Source organism: Dendrobates tinctorius, unplaced genomic scaffold, assembly GCF_039654945.1.
Source record: "Dendrobates tinctorius isolate UK_male_01 unplaced genomic scaffold, ASM3965494v1 ptg000164l, whole genome shotgun sequence".
NCBI classification, from domain to species: domain Eukaryota; kingdom Metazoa; phylum Chordata; class Amphibia; order Anura; family Dendrobatidae; genus Dendrobates; species Dendrobates tinctorius.
The window spans coordinates 10,431,871-10,454,515 of NW_027361831.1; the positions used below are offsets into that span (position 1 = coordinate 10,431,871).

General features: G+C 47.4%; 2 protein-coding genes across 2 annotated transcripts; one reads left to right on the plus strand and one right to left on the minus strand.

Moving 5' to 3' along the window:
• Nucleotides 1-368: 368 nt before the first annotated feature.
• LOC141053002 (uncharacterized) lies at nucleotides 369-4,234 on the plus strand. Its single transcript, XM_073550323.1, has 4 exons — nucleotides 369-471; nucleotides 2,539-2,680; nucleotides 2,759-2,903; nucleotides 3,427-4,234. Exons 1-4 carry the CDS (start codon nucleotides 403-405, stop codon nucleotides 4,232-4,234), a joined length of 1,164 nt encoding a protein of 387 aa, XP_073406424.1. The 5' UTR covers nucleotides 369-402.
• Nucleotides 4,235-4,901: 667 nt separating this feature from the next.
• On the minus strand, nucleotides 4,902-18,974 carry LOC141053036 (uncharacterized). The gene is made up of 4 exons (XM_073550369.1): nucleotides 18,389-18,974; nucleotides 6,254-6,375; nucleotides 5,984-6,130; nucleotides 4,902-5,903 (listed from the first exon to the last, which is right to left on the minus strand). The coding sequence occupies exons 1-4, from the start codon at nucleotides 18,962-18,964 to the stop codon at nucleotides 5,831-5,833; spliced, it is 918 nt and encodes a 305-aa protein (XP_073406470.1). The 5' UTR covers nucleotides 18,965-18,974; the 3' UTR covers nucleotides 4,902-5,830.
• Between the last annotated feature and the right edge of the window lie 3,671 nt (nucleotides 18,975-22,645).

The following is a 22,645-nucleotide window of genomic DNA, read 5'->3' on the forward strand; positions in this document are numbered from 1 at the left end:
GACACCTCACTAAGGCTGCGTTCACACGATCAGTTATTTTCGCGTTTCCGCGGCGGTATTTACCGCACGTTTCTGCCGCGAAATCGCAAAAAATAAGCATCCCATGCAATCCTATGGGATTCCGCTTTGTTGTGCTAATGCTGCGTTTTTTTCCGCGGCGGAATCGCATCGCGGAAAAAAACGCAGCATGCTCATTAATTTTGCGGATCCGCGGCGATCCCGGCCCCATAGGGTTGTATGGGATCGCATATAAACCGCATTTTTACATAAAACCAGCATATTTTTCGCGGTAAATACCGCATGCGGCCAGGAAATGTCATCTAGCCCATCCCATCATGCCATGCAAGGACCATCCCATACAGGAAGAAGGAAATCCCATAATCCTTTCCTTCTTCCTGTATCATGGCTGGCACTGCAGGCATGGAGTGGTACGACCGGATGGAGCTGAATGTCCCCTTCATGATAAGCGTGGTGAGTGTGTGTGCGTGGTGTCTGTGTATGTGTCAGTGTGTGGTGTATATGGCGTGGATGTGGTCTATGGGGCGTCTGTGACCGCTGCTGAGCCTGCTCTCTGGCATAGGCCGATAGGACTACTAGTCCCATCGGCCTATGTCTGTTCCCATACAGTAGTGCCAGCAGGCTCAGCGCGATGGGAGCAGTATTTCCCATTGCGCCGTTCCTGCTGTGAATATTTTTTTATTTTCCCTGTCCCCCGCCAATATTTAATTTTAGGGCCCCCATTAATGCGCCTTTTTAATTCCTGCCTCCCCCCCATATATATATTTATTTATCATTTTTTCCCCCATCAGCCTTTATTTATTTTTTTTTTTAAAGTGTCAAATAATTTTTTTTCATTGGTGGCCAGTGGTTACCTGTGGAAAAAAATTATAATTACCTGTCCCCGACGTCGCCACCTAAAAAAAAAAATAAAAATAAAAAACCCATACTCACCTCTTCTGCTAATTCCCCGAAGACCATGCTCAACCTAAATAAAATTGTAAAAAAACAAACCACAAAAATACCTACCCTCCGCAGCATCCCATAAAAACGAGTGTCCCACGAAGATCTAAAGTTTAGAGCAGCCACATAACATGTGGCCGCTCTAAACTCCCGACGCCGCTACAATGAGCAGGGCCGTAAAGCGCCCCGGCTCATTGTTTACCGACTTCACCCGAAGTCAGCTCGCGCTGCTCGGGTGAACTCGGGCGGTCCGGTCTGCGCATGCGCAGACTACCATGCTGTCCTGAGATGAACTCAGGACTGTGGGAAAATTTCTCACACTCCTGGGCTGATCTCAGGTCAGCAATTAATTTTTTTTTTTTTTTTTTTTTTTTTTTTTTCCCCTCTTTCTTCAATGGATGGATTGGGCGAGAAATAAACAATGGTCAAAAACAAGTTGTCTTATTTTCAATAAAAATGTTTAAAAATATTGTCTGTGTTAATTTTTTTAACCCTTCATTAATATATGGTTAATGGATCGGCGTCTGATTGACGCCTATCTGTTATTAACCCGGCTTAATGTCACATTCCAATTGCAATGTGACATTAACCCCTTATTACCCCATATGCCCCTGCATGATGGCTGTGGGAAGAGAGAGGGTTAAGTGCCATAAAAGGCGCATCTTACAGATGTGCCCTTTAATGGGGTGTCTGTCGGCAGATTTTTGTAGCCGGGGGGGGCCAAAAAAATGGTCCCTTCTTAGGCTATTTAAATCTGCCGTCACTCACCTGCTTTTCCCTCTCTGGTGTCTAAAATTGCGCGGGAGCCCATGCCAAATTTTTTCTTGATTATACACCGAAATTGAACCCCTAAATTAGAAAAAAAACATTTAACACCATTAATAAACAACATAACATTGATGACTTCATGTCAACCATATTTTTAATTTTGTGTATATATTTTAAAATCAAGGGTCAGGCATTGGATTCGGTGTTAAATAAAAAAATATATTGTTTCTAGGGTTGCATTTCGTGCGCGTCCATGCACATGCGTTCTGCATCCCTATGTTTAATTTTTTTCAGCATGGTGTTGCGCACATACCATTTTTTTTTTTTTTTTTTTTTTTTTAAATTTTGGTTTTTGAACAGTGCGCCATGGCACAGCGTACGCAAACGGTATTATTTTTCCTCCGCCTCACCTGTGTTTTTTTTAAAAAAAAAAAAGGTCATTTGTGCGGCAAGAACACGCTGTAGCGTGGATTGCCATGCGCACGTCAGCTTTTTTAGTATCATGCCTGAACATGGTTATAGAATAGTATTAACTCATGCGTCTATAATAAAAAATCAAAGGCGCTACTGTGAAACTCGCCTTAGCCATGGAGAATTGGTGTGGTGTTTGGGAAAGCGTATAAGGCCTTCCTTGCCGTATCTTTTGTTACACAGGTGTCATACAGAGAGTGTGGGGTTTGTCATTGTGTTAGGCCTAGGTGTGGATATATATCTCTACATGTGTTGACCAAATTATAGAGATAAAACGGACTTTTGTATTTCACATTACTTTGAAATAACACGTATTAACACGGAATTTTCACTTTCCAGATAGAGAAACATCCTGAAGTGTGGGACCGCGCCAGCGAGGCATACAAAGGAACATACAATAAAAGGGATGCTTGGCCAGCAATTGTGACGGAAATATATCCGCAGTGGCCTGACCTGCCAAGAGCTGGGAAAAAACAGATTAGTAAGTTAGTATTATGAGTACTAAGTTGGCCTGTAATTTTTGAAATTAAAGTAATGTTTTTATTTGATTTCATTGCAGTGGATGATGTTAAAAATCGTTGGCGCTCCATAACAGACAGGCTGGTAAAGTCTATGAAAACACCAAGCGGAAGTTCACCTCCTAGAAAGAAGGTTCCATTTGCAGATCTGCTGCAGTTTGTTTTAACCAGCAGGAATTTGCGGAGGTACATTGCGCTTTGATAACTGGGGTTGTATATGGCTGTTGTCAAAACAATGGATATACGCTGCCTCTAGATGATGACTGGACATTTGTAGTTGTTGTCGTAGGGCGGTGTGTCTCTTTGACAAAACAATGGGGGAATATTGATTTTTGGTAAGCGGAAGTTGAGACTCTGTTGAAAATAGACAAATGAAAACGTAAAAAAAATTAAAAAGTAGCACAAAGGTACAAAATGGCCACATAAGATGGTAAAGATATAATGATCCTTGTTTTGGCTCCAAAATGCTCCATAGATTCTTCCCAAATATGCTAGGCCATAGACTATGTCCCCATATGCTGCTACCCATCTTTGATCACTTGCTTATATTCCGGGAGGTATACTTGATGCTCCAAAAAAGACCCTAAAATCGCATGTCATTCCCGAGTGTATCCATGATTTATTTATATATATTTATATTTCTGCTCAGTTATAAAGTTTGACTCTTGTTTTTTGGTGTATAATAATTTAGTTGTTCTTCCTTCTACAGAACGGATGGAAATATCAGTCCCGGGACGTCAATGGACACTGAACAGAACAGCCCGGAACAGGGTCTGGCCGAGGAGGTGCAGGACATGTCTTCCTCTCCAGGTCCTCCGAATGACAGGCCCTCTTCAGCCATTTCCTCCACAGCATCCGAACCTTCTGGTTGTGATTCCTGTTTGGACACCAGTGTGTCCTCTGTCGTGGAGGAGGCGTCTGGCTCCACTGTTAACGCTACTGCATCTGCCGCTAGCAGTACCCCAGGTGGTGGTGTGTCAAGGCGCACTTGGATACGGGCAGGTTCTGGCCGTCCCGTGTCATCGACAAGGGCAGGCCAAAAAAAAGGGACAACAACTGAGACTTCCGCTAGTGCAATTCAACAACTCACTAGCAGAATCCTCAGTCTTATAGATAATGTCAGATATCAAGATGAACTAGACACTTTTGGGGTAAACATAGCCAGCCGCCTGAGGTCCATGACACGGGACCGTCAGAATTTAATAATGTCAGCTGTACATGTACTTATTATGTCTGTTGACACAGCATCAATTCCACCACCTTCCAATGACATAATCACTGGGATTATGAACCTTTGTAATCCCCGCAGTGTGCCACCACCACCACCAGCAGCAGATGCATCGCAGCGGTTTGGGCCCGCGCCATCCTTTCGTCCGGAACATCCAGATTCATTGGTTTATGGCCGCCCAAATCCATCACAAACTGTTGGACAACATGGAAACTCTCCAATGAGTCAGGTGTTGTCTCAAAATCTATACCCCTCGTATAGCTACGATCCAGACTACCAACAATTTTGATGCTTGGTTAATCAATAAGTAATTAGTCTGGTCCAAAAACCTCCGTAGCCACCAGACACCTTGCCTGTCCTGTTGACAGGGTTACATTATTCCGACAATGTTTGTCGTTATGTTGTAGTATGTTTCATACTGTTTTTTTACTTGTGGTTTATACAAGTTTGTTACTGTTTATATAAAAAATAATGGTTTCAAGACTCTGTGTGTGTGTATAAATATATTTTCAGTGCAAAAGACTACTCACTGTAATGAAGCAATAAACACTTGCATTTAGATGAGTCCTCTCCTCTACTAGATTGCCCAACGTGACATACTTTGTTTTTTAATTATACCACAAAAACAGTTGAAATTTTTGGTTAGTCATTCATACACCCACAACGGACAACGCAAACTTCAACAAAATCAGCTGTGGACCTAAACTCTACTCACAACACGCTGCATCCTCACTACTATTGGAGCTAACAGCTCAACCAACCACCGTACTGCTGTGACACCCCAAACTACTGCCTCCTTTGTGTACTGTAGTGATATTTGGTATGTTACCCCTTGTAAAGTAACGCACCATGGGCTATATGTTTAAATTAAAAGCAATTATAGTATATATGTTCTGAAAATTGAGTGTAGTGGAAAATGGTGGTGTGTAAAGAATCGATTTTCACAGAGGCAAGATTACTGTTTAACAACCGAAAATTTTATTAATTTTTAACATTTTGGCAAAAAATTTTGATCAACATAGAACTCGGTTGCTTGGGATCAATCATCATTTCTTCTCTCATGTACAGGCTGATCAACACCAGCACTGGAGTATTGCCAGTGCACGGCACCTTCAGGACTCATGAAGTAGTCTGTGAAGGTTTCTCACACACGCACCCCCGAGTTAGAAAGCCTTCCATGACCCGAGGTTTCGACTGCAACTAATTCAGACACCTGTGACTCCTCATCTACCTCTGTTCTGTATTCTTGAAGGTAGTTGTGGAGTACACAGCACGCCTTAATTACAGTGTCAACAGTGTCAGTCTCTAACTGGATGGCTGTGTGAAAGATACGCCACTGACTACACATGATCCCAAAGGCGCATTCCACATATCTTCGTGCACGGCTCAGCCGATAATTAAAAATCCTCCGCCGGTCATCCAGTGTCCTTCGTGGGTATGGGCGCATCAGGTTGGTCTTTAAGGGAAAGGCCTCATCCGATACCATCACAAAGGGCACTGGAATTGTGGAACCTGGCAAAGGTCTTGGGGCTGGAAGCGTTCCGCCATGTTGAAGAATTTGCAGTCCGATCTGAGATGATCGCAAAACCCGAGAGTCCCCAGTACTGCCATAGGCACCAACGTCGATGGCAACAAATTTGTAATGTGCATCAGCCACCGCCATCAGGACCACTGAAAAATACTTCTTATAATTAAAGAAGCGTGAGCCCGATCGTGGTGGCTTCTGCACTCTCACATGTTTACCATCAACTGCACCAATGCAGTTTGGGAAATTGGCCACAGACTGAAAGCCAGCTGCGACCTGCAACCAAGTCTCCACGGTCGGCGATGGCATGACGATGGGCTGCAACTTCCGCCAGATGACGGCACATGTGCACCTCACAATTTAAGAGATGGTGGATTTACCAACCCTAAATTGGAGGTGCAGTGATGTGTAGCTCTCTCCTGTGGCCAAAAACCTGGAAAAAAAACAAAGAAAAACATGTTTCATTGGGATCTTAGGGGTTAAATGTGTATCCAAAAAAAATATATATATTACCGCAAGGTGATGAGCAGCCTTTCCTCAGCAGAGATGGGTCTTCTCATGACTGTTTCTTGATAATTTAACTCGGGGGAAAGAAGGTCGAGTAGGCGATCAAATGCTGGTATTGTCAGCCGGCAGAAGTTGACAAATTTTTCTGGATACCTGAAACAGGAAACAAAATAAAAGGTAATTATTGAACATGATTTGAACAAAAAACCAAAAAATTAACATTATATTTGTTGGTCAATGAGTCCAAAAAACATAAGTTGCCCTACTATATCTTACTTTCTTAAATCCTGGTAAAGAAGATTGAAGTGGCCCTTGTCCTCACGCTCTTGAACTATTGGGTGGACCCACATTCTTTTGGGAGCTGTCCTCCTGTTCCTCACCCTTGTACGACATCGCTCCTATGGGAGAATTTAATGTGAGTCCCAAAAACATCTAAATGATCTGATAAGAACTATACAGACATTAAGGCCGGGGTCACACTGGCGAGGAATACGGGAGAGTGAGAGGCGCAAAAAGCACGCATTAGACACGGACAAATGACTCTCTATGGGGTCACTCGGACCAGCCGTATATTTCTCCTCCGTATCCTCCGCTCCGTGCCACTCGCAGCATGCTGCGATTGTCAGCGTACTACGCCCGTAATACGCCAATGCAAGTCTATGGGTGCGCAAAAAATACGGATTACACACGGACCACACATGTGACTTGCGAGAAATACGCACCCGGTGTCTTTTAGCAAAGCCGGCAATTCAGTGCGCTATACAGTAAACTCACACTGACAGGTTTAATAAAGAAACAAAAGAATAGATATATACACATAGAATACATATATATATACACATTCTATGTGTCTATATCTATTCTTTGGTTTCTGTTAGAAACCCTGTCATAGGGCTCCATTATATGTCCATTTTGCAAGCCTGTGAGAAAATCTCACCATACGGATGCCATACGGATTACATACGGATGCTTACATGCGCAAAATACGCAACCACACCTTGATTACGGATGACATACGGAGCACTATTTAGTGGTGATTCATCCGTATTACGCATGTAAAATACTGACCGTATTTTGCGCTGGTTAGTGTGACTCCAGCCTAATGCTAATTTGCAGCATTTTTTATTTTGGCGCATTGTGTTACCAAAAAACCAATGTAATATATAACTAGTTGCACATGCTTGCATTTTGTAAGCGCACTAACAATCTAGTGGTAAAACACAGTTTATACAATTCTGTCGTCAAAAAATGCATGCGCACTATAACGCAAAACAACACATGTACATCGAGGAACAGCAAACAAGTGCGTTCACCAACGCAACCAAAAGATGGCAAGCAGCGTTCAAGGGTGCATCATTATCGCCTACTTGATAAAACATTGCGATTTGTACATGCCTTATGATGCATTTTCATTGCGGGCAATGGCGGACTAAGGCATCCTTAACATATTGCCACTATGTAACGTATCCAGCAGAAAATTGCCCCTAATGCAATGTGAACCCTGTGAGTGCACCCGAAAGAGAAATGCATATTAAACACAGGAAAAGTCAAGAACATGTGCACGCCATGCGCATAGACGCGGACAATGACACGATAGATGCGGTACGTGAAAAAAAAAAATAATGTGAATCCAGCATTACCTGCTCATTAATGTGGTGGTGCAGCAAAATCAATGTTGTAAGATGCAAAATAAGCGCAATTTCTGGGGTAGAACACAGGCTCTGCAATGGAGGCATCTTGCAATTTGCCAAAAACAAGGAGAATAGGGTTTGACCAGGAAATGACTTCATAAAGCCTTTTTTTTTTTTCTCTTCAGTCAACTTTGTTAAAGTAGCAAACGCTGACAAATCGTTCAAAAAACGCATTAAAAAAAACGCGTGAAAAATGCACAAAAACCGCACCAAAAACGCATACAAACCGCATGGAAAACCGCAAAAAAACCGCGACCGGTTTCTGGGAGCTGTACCATGCGATTTTTATCAGGAAAAATATGCACAAGAAATGCAACGTGTGCACTTAGCCTAAGAGTAATTTGTCATCTTGAGAAACTATCTATCTGCTGATAGGTCAATAATTGGTAATTAGTGGTTTAAGCCTGGTTAGTTGGCTTTCTGGAAAAGCGTTAGCTACAGGGAGAAAATTACATTTTCTTCTCCCTGCTGCCACTTGTTTCCTGTCATAGCATCTGTGCAAGGAGATGTTGCAGTCACCGCTCACTACAAAGTGACAGTACAGTAATAACATCCCTGCACTTTGATTGTGATGTTTTCCAAGGAGCCCAAGCTGGGCTTCATAGAATGACCAATATGGCAGCAACACATGGCCACCTATCAGCATCTTGCAACTGCGCCACAGGGGGCTGATGGGAGCTGGTGAGTGCATGCCACTGTCAGTGATTGAAAAGGGCATTTAAGTACTTAAAACAGCAGCAATCAAGGCAAGCTCTGATCACTGCTGCTACAGGCAGACGCCGGCTGTGTAGCGCTTCTGACATCTGCCTGGTATGGAGGAGGCTCAGCTCCTGGACCTGCTCCTCACAATCACATCCCTATGGTGTCATAGCTATGTCAAAATGTGAGATGAAATTTATTTCACTTGTCTGTTCCTAAACTTGGAAATGCAAAAGGAATTCCCTAACATGTGAAACAGTAATATTTTTACACACCACAATGTACTTACATACATTCATCTTACAAAAATACATAAAATTCCAGATACACAAAAACATACAAAGACATGCGCTCACACAGTACACAGACATCAGTACATGAATACAATACATCAACTACCATCAGTACATTGTGCATCAATTGTAATATCAGATCAGACCTACAGCTCTGGCAAAAATTTGTCTGATTTTTCTCTTTATAGGTATATGTTTGAGCAAAATGTAAACTGTTCTTTTAGTCTACAAACTTCTGACAACATGTCTCCGAATTTCCAAGCAACACATTTTTTTTTCTGAAAAGGAGAAATGGTCAAAATTAAAAAAAAAACAAAAAAAAAAACAGTGCTTTCAGACCTCAAATAAAGAAGGGGGCTGGGGAAGGGCACAGCCTAGGGGAAGCCCCCCATGACTGCCATGGGTGGGAAGTTTTAGAACTGGTGTTGTGCCAGTTTGAAATAGTTGGCCGGGACGGGGGCCGGGGGAGGGGTTTAAGGAGGGGGCAGCCTGTATTAGGGAAAAAGTGCGGGAAAAACCGCACTCACCAGCCAGGAGCAGAGGAGAGAAGTCCCACCTGAATCAATGGACGACGAGCAGCAACTTTTCACCAGGCTGCAGGATGTGGCCAGGTCCAGGAGGGGAGGATGGCTACAGACCCAACTTTCCTCCCTCCTCAGCGCTGCGGAGCAGGGATCCAGCCGGCGTGGAAGGAGGACCCGTCCCCCCGAAAGGCTGTCACCGGAGGTGTCAGCCCGCAGCAGGCGGCGGCTGCGGAGCCCCTCCAGGGACCCTGCGGGCGGCGCAACAGTTGGGGCTGCATCCCCTCCCTGCGCCCGTCCCGGCAGGAATCCGCCCAGCCGGCCGGTCAGCACGGGCGGCAAGCGTGTGGGAGCCGGACAGGAACAGCAGGCCGGACCGGAAGTGTCGTCGCGGGCAGGAGCCGAAGAGTCGCGCAGCAGGGAGGAGAGTGAAGGCCGCGGCAGGCCCTCACAGCGGCGAGGCCGGCGGCGGCCGGCGCCGGGCAACACAGCGGCGAGAGGCAGGATCGAGGGCGCCCCCGGGGATGAGGACCGCTCGGGGGTGTCTGCCAGCCAGGGCACCAGACGTGGCGCGGCGGGCAGGAGGGGGCATTGCGGCAGCACCCTGCCTGGCCCCACCGTCATCAGAAGGGCCGGAGGTGAGGCGGGCGGGAGGGTGCCGGTTGCTGCCGCCCTGCCTGCCCCCATTGCAGTCCGTAGCGAGAGAGCTGCGGTCGGGAGGGGGCAGCACGAGGACGCCCTGCCTGGTCCCAGCAGCACGTGGAGCCCCGACCGATCGGCGGACGGGAGGGGGCTCAGCGGGGACGCCCTGCCAGGTCCTAGCAACGCGTGGAGCCCGGAACGGTCGACGGGCGGGAGGCGACTTAGCGTGGTCGCCCTGCCTGGCCCCTATACAGCAGACGGGGCACCAGGCACCTGGGGGCATTTATCCGGGAGTCGCCCGGAGGGTGCTACGGACCGGCCAGTCGGGCACGGGTCCAGGGACTGTCACAGGTCCCGTTCAAGCGCGAGTTCTCGGGAGCGGCGGGTATCGCATGCTCGGGTCCCCCCTGGTGACGAGGAGGCCAGGGGCGCGGGCCTGGAGCAGCGGAGCCTGCATCAGGATCATCGAGGACGTCAGGATTCCGGATTTCCAGCTGGCAGGGACACAGCACCCGCGCAGCTATGTGAGTATGGCTCCATGTCGTGTTTGTCGCCCGCAGGGGCTGTATTGCAGGATGATGGGGGCAGGCAGGGAGATGGTAGGGAGCGGATGGGGCGTAGCGGGGCTGAGGTGCCGGGGCTAAGGGACATTTTGGCGAACATGTCGCAAATATTGAGGAGACTGGAGGGGGGGGTAATTGGGGAGGCAGCTCCGTCCCCAGCGGGGGCATGGTTAGTGGGTCGCGGTTCGGGCACAGAGTCGGGTGGTGACGTGTTACGTGCGGTAGAATGCGATGAAGGAGCTGCGGCAGGAGTGTCTGTTTCAGTGCAGACAGAGACGGATAAGGGGGATAGGATAAAACTGGACGATAGGGCTAAGGGAGAGGTTTATGTGTGCTTTGAGGGGCCGCTGGGGGCCCATTTAAAGAAAGAAGTGAAGGAAAAGATTTGGCGGGACGAGTATGTGGAGATATTTTCATTGCTGCCGTTGGAAAAGTTTAACCTGGATAAGGGGAAGAAGGACGATAGTAAAAAAGAGGAGGAAGAAAAGAGGAGGTGGCGTCTGATCCCGCAGACTTTTGTGAATTGGATGCAGGCATTCGCTATTTTGGCTAGTGTCATAGGGGAGAAGTCTCCGGATAATTGTTCTGGCCTTTTTTGTTATTTAGATGCTATTGGGGAGGCGCATCGTATTTATGGGGGCCAGGCGTGGCTGCGATACGACGAGCAGTTTAGGCAGAGGAAGGCCGTAAGGCCAGAGATAAAGTGGGATCAAAAGGATATCGGGCTGTGGCTGAAGGTGATGGCCCCAGTGAGGTATGGGCAGTCCTTTCACGGGAGCGGGAGCAGCGGCAGTCAGCAAGCAGGTCAGGGGAGCAGTGGTCAGGCAACCCAGGGAGGAAGAGAGAAGTCGGGGGCGTGCTGGCAATTTAATGACGGGCAGTGTAAGTACGGGGCGGGCTGCAAGTTCAAGCACGTGTGCTCCCACTGCAACGGTAGCTCACACGGCGCTTCCAAATGTTTTAAGAAAGGGAAAGGAAAGCCAAATGTGGGTGCCGGTCAAGGGGGAGAGCCCGGTGAGGGTTCAAGAGATGGCCCCCTTTCTAAGTAGGTACCCGGCTCGGGCAGAGGCCAGCGTGCTTTTGAATGGTTTTGTTGACGGTTTCAGGATTCCATCTCCTGGCCATGTGGTTCCTTTTTCTGTTAAAAATTTGCGGTCGGCAATAACGCATGCGGAGGTAGTAGATGAGAAGTTAAAAAAGGAAGTGGATTTGGGCAGGATGGCCGGTCCGTTCCCCACGGCTCCTGTTGCGGGCGTGATTGTTTCCCCGTTGGGGGTTGTGCCTAAGAGGGAGCCGAATAAGTTTCGTTTGATTCAGCATTTGTCTTATCCAAAAGGCTTGTCAGTTAATGACGGTATCGATAGGGAGTTGTGTTCTGTGGAGTATACCTCTTTTGATACGGCGGTTAAGTGGGTGCGACGTTATGGGTCAGGGGCTTTGTTGGCAAAGACAGACATTGAGTCCGCTTTTCGGTTACTACCGGTTCATGCAGATAGTATCCCGCTGCTGGGATGTTTTTGGAAGGGGAATTTCTACCTCGATAGGTGTTTGCCGATGGGTTGCGCAATTTCTTGTTCATTGTTTGAGACGTTTAGCACTTTCCTGGAGTGGTAAGGGATGTTACAGGAATGCAGTCGATCATTCATTATCTGGATGATTTTCTTTTTATTGGCCCCCCGGATTCGCCGTTGTGTAGGAACTCGTTGGCAGGCATGGTTTGGGTGGCGGAGCATTTTGGGGTGCCGCTGGCATCTGAGAAGACGGAAGGCCCTAAGGCCGTTATAAGTTTTTTGGGCATAGTTGTCGATTCGGAAAGGATGGAGTGTCGGTTACCAGAGGTCAAGTTGGCATTGTTGAAACAGGAGGTGGAGAGGATTTCGAAGTTGCGCAAAGTGACCCTCAAGGAATTACAATCCCTATTGGGGAGATTGAACTTTGCCTGCAGGATCATGCCTATGGGTCGAATTTTTTCTCGTCGTTTGGCTAGCGCGACGGCAGGGGTGAAGGCTCCGCACCATTACGTTCGCTTGACGAAGGAGCATAGGGACAATTTGATGGTTTGGCAGCGGTTTTTGCGGAATTACAATGGGCAGTCGCTGATGCAGGAGGAGACATTGAGCAATTTTGATTTTGAAATATTTACGGATGCAGCAGGCAGCTCTGGTTACGGCGCCTACTGTAAGGGAAGGTGGAGTGTGGGGCGGTGGCCTCAGGCGTGGAAGTTGTTGGGCCTTACCAAAAACTTGGCACTATTGGAGCTGTTTCCTATCGTGGTAGCTGTTTTGGTGTGGGGTCCCATGTTCGAAAATAGGAGAGTGCGCTTTCATTGCGACAACGCGAGTGTTGTAGCGGTCATTAACAGTTTGTCGGCCTCCTCTCCCCCCGTAGTTAGATTGGTTAGGGTTTTGGTTCTTCGATGTCTGGATTTGAACGCAGGGATTTCTGCAGTGCATGTGCCCGGGGTTACGAATTCAATAGCAGACTCTTTGTCTCGTTTTCAGTGGGGGCGTTTTCGAGAATTGGCGCCAGGAGCGGATGCCACGGGCGTGGAATGCCCTTCCTTTCTGTGGAAGGTGATTACGGAAGAGCAGGAAGACTGATTCGGGAATCCTTATCGCAGCAGACATGGTCGGCCTACGATTCTTCATGGCGAGTATGGCAGAGTTGGTTGGCAGAGTGGGGTGGGGTCGAAAGTGATGAGGATAGGATGTTGGCGGTATTGTTTTTAATTGGGAAGGCAGCTGACAGCGGTTGGTCTGCTGCTAAGGTAAACAAGTTTGTAGCGGGTTTAGCTTTCGGTTTCAAGTTGCAAGGGGTGGGGGATGTTACGAAGAGCTTCTTAGTGAGTCAGGCGTTAAAAGGGTTTCGTAGGGGTAACAAAGCCGGCGACAAACGAAGGCCTATTTCGTTTAGTACGTTGGAAGGCTTAGGCAGAGTCCTTGGGGGTATTTGCACGTCAGTTTTTGAGTTGGCCCTGTTTCGGCTGGCTTTTTCTTTGGCCTTTTTTGGGGCAATGCGCATTGGCGAGGTGGTGTCAGGCAGCAGGGTTTCGGCGGGAGGGGTGTTGGCAGAAGATGTGGAATTTTGGGCAGGGGGCATTGTTTTTTGGATTCGGCGTTCAAAAACTGATCAACAGGGTAGGGGCAGACGGGTAGTTTTGGGGCGAGTTGAAGGGGCATTAATGTGCCCACGTGGCTGTTTGGAAACGTATTGGGGCGTATGGGCGGGTAGGACGGGTCCTCTCTTGTGCCATGCGGACGGCACCTATTTGTCTCGGTTCCAGTTCATTGCGGTTTTGAAGAAGGGATTGGTAGAGTTGGGCCTTCCCCAGGACATGTACGGGTCTCATTCATTTAGGATCGGTGCTGCGACCGAAGCGGACAGCCTTGGGTTGGGGGCTGATGCGATTAGGAGAATTGGCAGGTGGCAGTCGGATCGGTATTTACTGTATGTTCGGCGTTAGCTGTGTGGTTTGCATGTCCTGGGATGTGTTTTTTCTATATTCTGTTGTGTTTTTTCAGGTGGCGGCCCCTTTCTTGCCTGGATATTCGGACACTCTTACGTTTATTGGGGTGCGCTACGAGCCGACGCGAGGCCAGATGGTAGGCAATTGGGCTTTGGGAGGGAGCAGGTGCTGGTCCGTTGGTTGGGTTTCCGAGGCATGGTATGGAGCAGGGTGCTCCTGGAGTTAACCAAGTCCGCTCGCTTGGATAGAACCCCCGACATTATTGTTTTCCATGTGGGGGGCAATGATTTAGGGGTCAGGCCGGTGAGAGAATTAATTAGGGACATACGTTCCGATTTTTTGAGGTTGTGGACATCGTTCCCGAACGTGGTGACGGTATGGTCGGATGTAGTACCCAGACAGAGGTGGAGGCAAGCGAGATCGTTGAAAGGGATTAACAGGGCAAGGGTAAAATTGAATCGTGCGGTGTCGGCATTTGTGTCCAGGAATGGGGGCATTAGTGTTCGTCACTTTGAATTGGAGACAGGTGCCGGTAATTTTTGGTTGGCCGATGGGGTTCATTTAAATTCTATTGGTATTGATTTATGGGCACTGTCAATACAGGAGGGGATCGAGAGGGCCTTGGTGGTTTTGGGGCACTCACGAGCCTGAGGTGGTCAGGGCTGTTCGTGGTTGGCGGGGGTGGGGTTCTTGGAGTTGACGGTGATTGGTCGGGGAAGGATTTGGAAGTAACATTCCCGACAGTTTAAAATGGTATGGGGGATCTGGCTTTTGGGTATGGGCTCTGGACGGGGTTTTACCTCGGGAGCTATGGTGGTTGGTCTCCCAGAAGGGGAGTTACGGTGCCCTCGAGCTGGGCTGGACGGCTGGGGGTAACATGGTGGAAATAAGTTTATAGCCAGATCTTTCTAGCTCCAAGAACCCTCCCCTCATAATTTTGAATTATTTAATGTTTATTGTTAATGTTTGTTAATAAAATTGGCCGCTGTGGCCAAAATTATCCAAAGAATTTAAATTGTACCTTGTCTTATTCTCAGGAGAAGGGAAAGAGGGGGATGATAGGAGGCGGCGAGGTATCGAGGAGAAGGTAAAACTGAAGTCGCCATATGCGGTCAAGAAGGGGGCTGGGGAAGGGCACAGCCTAGGGGAAGCCCCCCATGACTGCCATGGGTGGGAAGTTTTAGAACTGGTGTTGTGCCAGTTTGAAATGGTTGGCCGGGACGGGGGCCGGGGGAGGGGTTTAAGGAGGGGGCAGCCTGTATTAGGGAAAAAGTGCGGGAAAAACCGCACTCACCAGCCAGGAGCAGAGGAGAGAAGTCCCACCCACCCTCCCTGTTTTGGGAGCATGTTGGGGGCTGCTAGGGGATGTACGTTTTTAAAAAAAAAAAAAAAAAAAGTGATCGGTATATAGATTCTTGTCAGGGTCTATATGAGGCGTTGTTGTTGCTGTTGTCACAGTGGCTGTGGGGCGGGGGGTGGGGTTCTTGGAGTTGACGGTGATTGGTCGGGGAAGGATTCGGAAGTAACATTCCCGACAGTTTAAAATGGTATGGAGGATCTGGCTTTTGGGTATGGGCTCTGGACGGGGTTTTACCTCGGGAGCTATGGTGGTTGGTCTCCCAGAAGGGGAGTTACGGTGCCCTCGAGCTGGGCTGGACGGCTGGGGGTAACATGGTGGAAATAAGTTTATAGCCAGATCTTTCTAGCTCCAAGAACCCTCCCCTCATAATTTTGAATTATTTAATGTTTATTGTTAATGTTTGTTAATAAAATTGGCCGCTGTGGCCAAAATTATCCAAAGAATTTAAATTGTACCTTGTCTTATTCTCAGGAGACGGGAAAGAGGGGGATGATAGGAGGCGGCGAGGTATCGAGGAGAAGGTAAAACTGAAGTCGCCATATGCGGTCATGCAAAGAAAACAAGTTCATAATCATTCAGAAACAAAAATACTAATGTTTTTACTCGGGATGAATTCAGAAATCAATATTTTGTGGACTAACCATGATTTTTAAAAACAGCTTTCATGGGTCACACTGCTTCTTGCACAAAAATTTAATCAGCTCTTCTTTGTTTGATGGCTTGTGACTACCCTTCATCCTCTTGATTACATTCCAGAGGTTTTCAATGGGGTTCAGGTCTGGAGAATGGGCTGCCCATGACAGGGTTTTGATGTGGTGGTCTCTTAATTTTTTCCAGAGCAAAAATATACATTTGTATTGCATAAACCTAAAACTCCCAGTATGTCCTTAACAATGGTAATGATATACTGGGAGCTGTTGTTACCAATCATTATCAACATGGGTTTACGGGTGACCATTCCTGTCAGACTAATCTGATAAGCTTTTATGAAGAGGTCAGTTCCGGACTGGACCAAGGGAATGCAGTGGACGTGGTGTACATGGACTTTTCAAAAGCTTTTGATACTGTGCTACACAAAAGATTGATACATAAAATGAGAACAATGGGGATAGGGGAAAATATGTGTAAGTGGGTTAAGAGCTGGCTCAGGGATAGGAAACAAAGGGTGGTTATTAATGGAGCACACTCGGACTCGGTCACGGTTAGCAGTGGGGTACCACAGGGGTCAGTATTGGGCCCGCTTCTATTTAACATGTTTATTAATGACCTTGTAGGGGGCATGGAGAGTAGAATTTCAATATTTGCAGATGACACTAAACTCTGCAGGGTAATCAATACAGAGGAGGACAATTTTATATTACAGGAGGATTTATGTAAACTAGAAGCTTGGGCTGATAAATGGCAAATGAGCGTTAATGGGGATAAATGTAAGGTCATGCACTTGGGTAGTGCGACCACACTTAGAATACTGTGTACAGTTCTGGTCTCCGGTGTATAAGAAAGACATAGCTGAACTGGAGCGGGTGCAGAGAAGAGCGACCAAAGTTATTAGGGAACTGGGGGGTCTGCAATACCAAGACAGGTTATTACACTTGGGGTTATTTAGTTTGGAAAATCGAAGGCTTAGGGGTGATCTTATTACAATGTATAAATATATGTATAAATATATGCGGGTGCAGTACAAAGACATTTCTACTAAAGATCTTTTTACTCTTAGACCTGTGACGGGGACAAGAGGGCATCCTCTACGTCTGGAGGAAAGAAGGTGTAAACATAATCACAGACACGGATTCTTTACTGTAAGAGCAGTGAGACTATGGAACTCTCTGCCATATGATGTTGTAATGAGTGATTCCCTACTAAAACTTAAAAAGGGCCTGGATGCCTTTCTTGAAAAGTATAATATTACAGGGTATATACACTAGTTTCCTTAGGGTATGTGCACACGGTGCGGATTCTGCTGCGTTGTACAGTACCTTTATTTCCTATGGAAATTAAAAAACTCTGTGCACATGTTGCGGATTTTTCAGCGCGGTTTTGCTGCGGTTTACAATCCGCAGCATGTCAATTGTTTGGTGCAGAAACGCTGCAGTTTTACATCTCATCGATTATGAGGTGTAAAACCGCAGGGCAAAACCACAGGCAAAACAAAAGTCCTGCGGATTTACCTGCGGTTTTCTCTCCAAAATCTGCACGCCAAAAAAACTACATGTGCACATAGCCTTAATATTGCGTTGATCCAGGGAGCTTGTCTGATTGCCGTATGTGGAGTCCAAAAGGAATATTTTTTCCCCAAAGTGAAGCCTACTGTTTGCCTGTGATGCTTCAGGGATTTGGCAGCGTCCGAGAGTGGACCCTCTGGGTCGCAGAACTGAGGCCCCCGGGGCGAGCGCACCAAGTGGAACCGACCCCTATACAGGGACCATTAGGGGCAGACCCACGGGGATCAGACACCGCGACAGCTGGAACCAAGAGGGGCAGCTCGAAGGACCGGAGTGACCACGGGCAGGAGCGGGATACCAAACAGGAACCAAGGTACGGGACTCCGTGCGGTATGCGCAGAGAGAGAACGGAGCGGTTAACACCAGGAGCGATTAGGACCATAGATGGACAACAGACAGGAGAACTGGACAAGAGGCGGGACAGACTCTGGAGGACGGAACGGAGACGGAGACCAGAGGAGACAAGGCTGTGGGACAAGGACCAGGCAAGGCGGAGGACAGACAGGGAGGCAGGAGAAGGTTCACAGTGGCAGAGACAACAAGACTGGGCCAGAGGAACCACGAGACAGAGGCAAGGAATGTAAAGTAGCTAAGGTGGCCAGATAAGTGCAGGTAAGACACACGATAATCCGGCGTCCTCCCCTTATGGGAGACACCTGATATATCCCCTGCTAGCAGATGATTGGCTGGCCAACATCCAGCAGCCGCCCACCGCAGGGTTAAATTAACAAGGGGGCGCGCGCCCGCGACCTAAGGCGCATGTGCGGAGAGGAGCGCAGCAGGCCGGGTAAGGAGAAGCAGCGGCGGGACCCGATGCTGGAGGATATGGGTTGAACTAGTTGGACTTAAAGTCTTCCTTCAACCTTAATAACTATGTTACTATGCATTAGACCATACAGTAAGCACACTACTCATGAGAATTAGTATCACAAATAAGCATTTACATCCAGGTACCTTAAAGGTGACATCTTCTCTAACTAGAGTTTTCCTGTTAATATTCTTCTCCATCTCGTTCAGAAGCCGTGATAACTTCTCACATCTGCATCTCGTCTCTGCAGACTTTCCTCTTCTCTGATCTTCTGCAGCACATCCCGACACTGCCCTTAAAAATAACAGTAATGGACTTCTGGTTCCGGCTCTGACCATGGCAGTCGTGTAAGGAGAGAGCTCCCATAGAACCTCCGCAAAGCTGACAATTACAGACCCTCCTGGGCCCGCTGAAGATCCAGCAAGACGGCGGGTGGCCTCCGTTAATGAAGAGGTCATGGAGCAGTACCTTTTAAAGGAGCCCATCATCAAGAGAAAAGGCTCGGGTAATCGCGAGGGAGAACTGCAGCTGCAGACACCGAGATCTAACATGGCACCGGCGGGGAAGACGCCCCGCCTCCCGCCAGGAGACGCTGGCGAAGCTGCAGAGAGGTGGCAGGAGGTGAAGAGACAGGAGAGCCATGCATGGCAGGAGATGGACGATGATAAGCTCACCTCAGATGGGATAGCAAACACAGAGCAGAGGCCTGGTGAGGAGGACATGCAGACAGAGCGCGGGCCGTCAACTGAAGAGAATGTGGGTGGAGAAAGGGGAGGCATCTCAACAGCAGGGCCAGCAAGGAGAGTGGGGGCAGCAGTGGGGACCCCTGCACCATCAAAACTAAGCATGGCATCAGAACAGATAAGCTAGAGAGTTTTCATGCACACTCTGGTGAGAAATATGGCAAAGGGGACTCCAGAAGTTCCAGCTGGGAAAGCAGAGACAGGAGTAAGTGGCGAGGAGCAGGCCAAAAGAAATCTGAGGGGCAGCAGGTCCACCATTGCTTCATAGACTATTTACGTTTGGCAAGTGAGGTAGCGACGCATTTGGCAGGTGAAATAAAAGGAACCATCGAGTCTGCTATACAAAGGACTGAGTAAATTAGAGGTGAAATTAGAAGATCAAGACAACAAAATTAAAAAAGGCCGAACAGAGGATATTGGATGCTGAAGATACACAGAATAACAGCATGCATGATTTGATGGCGATGTCAGATAAGCTGTCTGAAAAAGTGGACGATCTAGAAAATCGCTCTAGGCGTAGTAACCTGAGAATTGTGGGTCTCCCGGAAACGGTGTCGCCATGGCAGCTGTATGGCTCATGAGAACGCGAGCTGCCGCAGGCACTAGGGCTCAACCATAATTGCAGGGTGAGAGAGTCCACAGATTGGGCCCGCTAAGGGAGCATGCTGGCCACAGAGAGAATGCCAGGAGCGGTGAACAGGTGTCGACACTCCAGCCTAGACAGGTCATAGTCAAGTATTTGGACTACAAACATAAGGAGGAGATTCTGAGGGCTTTTAGAGAAAGACTCCAATCGCTTCAGATCAAAGGCCACAAACTTTTGTTATTTGGAGACGTAATGAGAAGGAGGAAAGTCTTTAGCAGAGTGTGTATGGCTCTTTTCCACAAGAAGAAAAGATTTCAACTCTTGTACCTGGCTACATTGAAAGTGCGGCGGCCTGATGCCTCATTTGCTTACTAGTGTCGACTGCAGAGAGAAGGGAGGGGATGAAGAAGAGAGAATCACCATGGGAGAGGAAGCAGCTCACCCGAAGCGGCGACACGCATCGAAAGTGGGGAAAGGTCACCGGATGACAGGAGAAACGCAACCTAAGAGAACGGTCTCAGGGGAGACCGTGTAGAGAGAGACTGAAGAAGAGAACTTGATCAAATTTTGTAACTATGGTTCTTTAGTTGGTCATCAGGTGCACAATGTAATCTCTAATATCACAATGCATATTGGATGCCTTCTCCATGCGGGCATTTGCAAATATCTTTGCCCCTCCCCCCTTTTTTTCTCTTTTCTCTTTCCCTATCTTTCTTAGAATCTACTGTATATGGAAAATGTGCTCTAATGTTAAAAAAATGGCAGTGGACGGGGGCTGTGAGGGAGGGTCAACTCCCTGAATTCTCTGAATTGGTGGCGGATAAGGGCGCAGTGTTTGATTGTAAAGCTGCTTATGGGGGGAATGGGTGAGTGTATGGGATGGTCAGGTTAAGGAAAGTCAAGAAAAAGTTTGTACAGGAATTTTATTTCTTGGGGGAGTTTCATGTTCGGGTTCAAACAGTTGAAGAGGGGAGAGGGGGGATGGGGAAAAGGGGAAGGGGTTGTGGGTCAAACCGGATAGCAGATACAATAGCCAACGGAAACCGGTTGAGATCAGCTAGTGAAGCCAACATTATGTTCGACAATGGTTAAGATTGTTTCATGGAACGTTAAAGGTCTGCGATCGCCAGGAAAGAGGTCCATGGTTCTACGACACTTAAAAAGGTTGGGAGCAGATGTTGCTTTTACAGGAAACACACTTTGGTTCACCAACTCAGGGCAGGAAAGCAAGAACCTTGATCTTAGTTAGTAAACACTTTAATCGCTCTATATTACAAGAGGAACATGATTCTGAGGGGAGGTGGCAGCATCTGGTGGTTATGGGGCCCGCAGGTAGATTCAGCATACATAATGTTTACGCCCCCAAATCTTTTCAGGACGCTTTTTTCAGGGATCTGAGAGATAACAGGCAGGTAGTGGGGGGAATTTCAATGGGGTCCCGCATTATTTGGAGGACAGAACCCAAAAGGGAGTGGGGAACAGGAAGATGGGGAAGGAAGGGAGCAATAGATGCATATTAGAGGAGGATTTAGGACGTATAGTGTCTGCACCATCCAAATGACAGAGCGTATACTCATTACTCCCACCGCATGATAGTTGGTCGCGTATTGATCAGGTCTGAATGAGTGAGAGTTTAATACCTAGAGCGAGAGAGAGTGTGATAAAGAGTATGGTGATTTCAGACCATAGTCTGGAGAGTGTGTAGCTGTGTGACTCTGTCCAAAGAGGAACAGACATCTTGTGGAGGCTCCTGACATTTCTAATCAGAGATGAGAACTTTCATAGGGTACTGAGGGAGTGGTGGGAGGACTTCAGATTAACAAATGGGGAACACGAACAAGACCCAATGTTATTTTGGCAGACGGCCAAGGCGGTTCTGAGGGGTCATCTGCTGGGATACACAGCTATGCTCAAAAGAAAGATAAATGAGAAATACTCTAAGACTAGCGAGCTTTTGAGGAAGGCGTATACTGCGTTTCTGGCTGACCACTCTCCATTAGAGAAAAGGAATTGGATAGAAGCTAAAAGTAACTTTGATTCATGGGCAGATAAGAAAGAGCAAATATATAGGTCACAGCAGGAAGTGGCGCTCCATAGATTTGGGAACAAGGTGGGAAAGATGCTAGCCAATTTGGTAAGGGGAAGGATGCAAGCAAATTTAATTTTGAGTCTGAAAAAGAAAGATGGGTGTTTAACTTCTGATCCTAGGGAAATAAATAGGATTCTGGTGGACTATTATAGAGATCTTTACGGGGTGTCACAGGATGGTATCGGGGGGGAGGAGCGGTTACAGAAAATGCCCCACCTTACAGAATAGGAGGTAGAGGTTCTGTATGCTGAGATACATGTGGATGAGGTAAAATCGTCAATTAAAGGTCTTAGTAATGGCAAGGCACCGGGCCCAGATGGATTCATGAGTGAGTTCTATACGGTCCTAAAGGATCAGATCTCCTCAGCATTGACAGATATCTTTAATATGTGGATGGTGGGAGGGGGCATCTCCAATCATTGTTAAAACTGCTTATATAAAGCTGCTACCAAAAGGGAATAAGAATCTGGGAGACCCTGCCAGCTACTGATCAATCTCGCTTATCAACCAAGACTTGAAATTGGTATCCAAAATTCTGGCAGATCACCTGGCCATGGCCTTGCGTAGAGTGATAACGTCGCACCAGTTAGGTTTCATAAAAGGTCAAACGGTATCCAGTATCCAATATTAGAAAAGCCATGTTGATCATGGATGAGGTCAAGTGCGAGAAGGAGAATGTGGTGGGGTACCCAGCCTTTGTTACTTTGGATGCTGAGAAAGCATTTGATAATGTGAGTTGGTCGTGGCTGGAATTGGTTCTAGATAGGATGGGGTTGAAGGGTAGGTTGTGCAGTTATATACAAATGCTTTACTCGAATCCTCACGCGAGGGTCTATACCCCGGGATTTTTATCAGACGTGTTCCCCTTGAGAAAGGGTAGGCGTCAGGGCTGCCCGTTATCGCCTCTACTTTTTAATACAGCCATTGAACCTCTGTCAAGAGTTCTTAATGATATGGACAGTCTTGAAGGAATCAAAATAGGAGA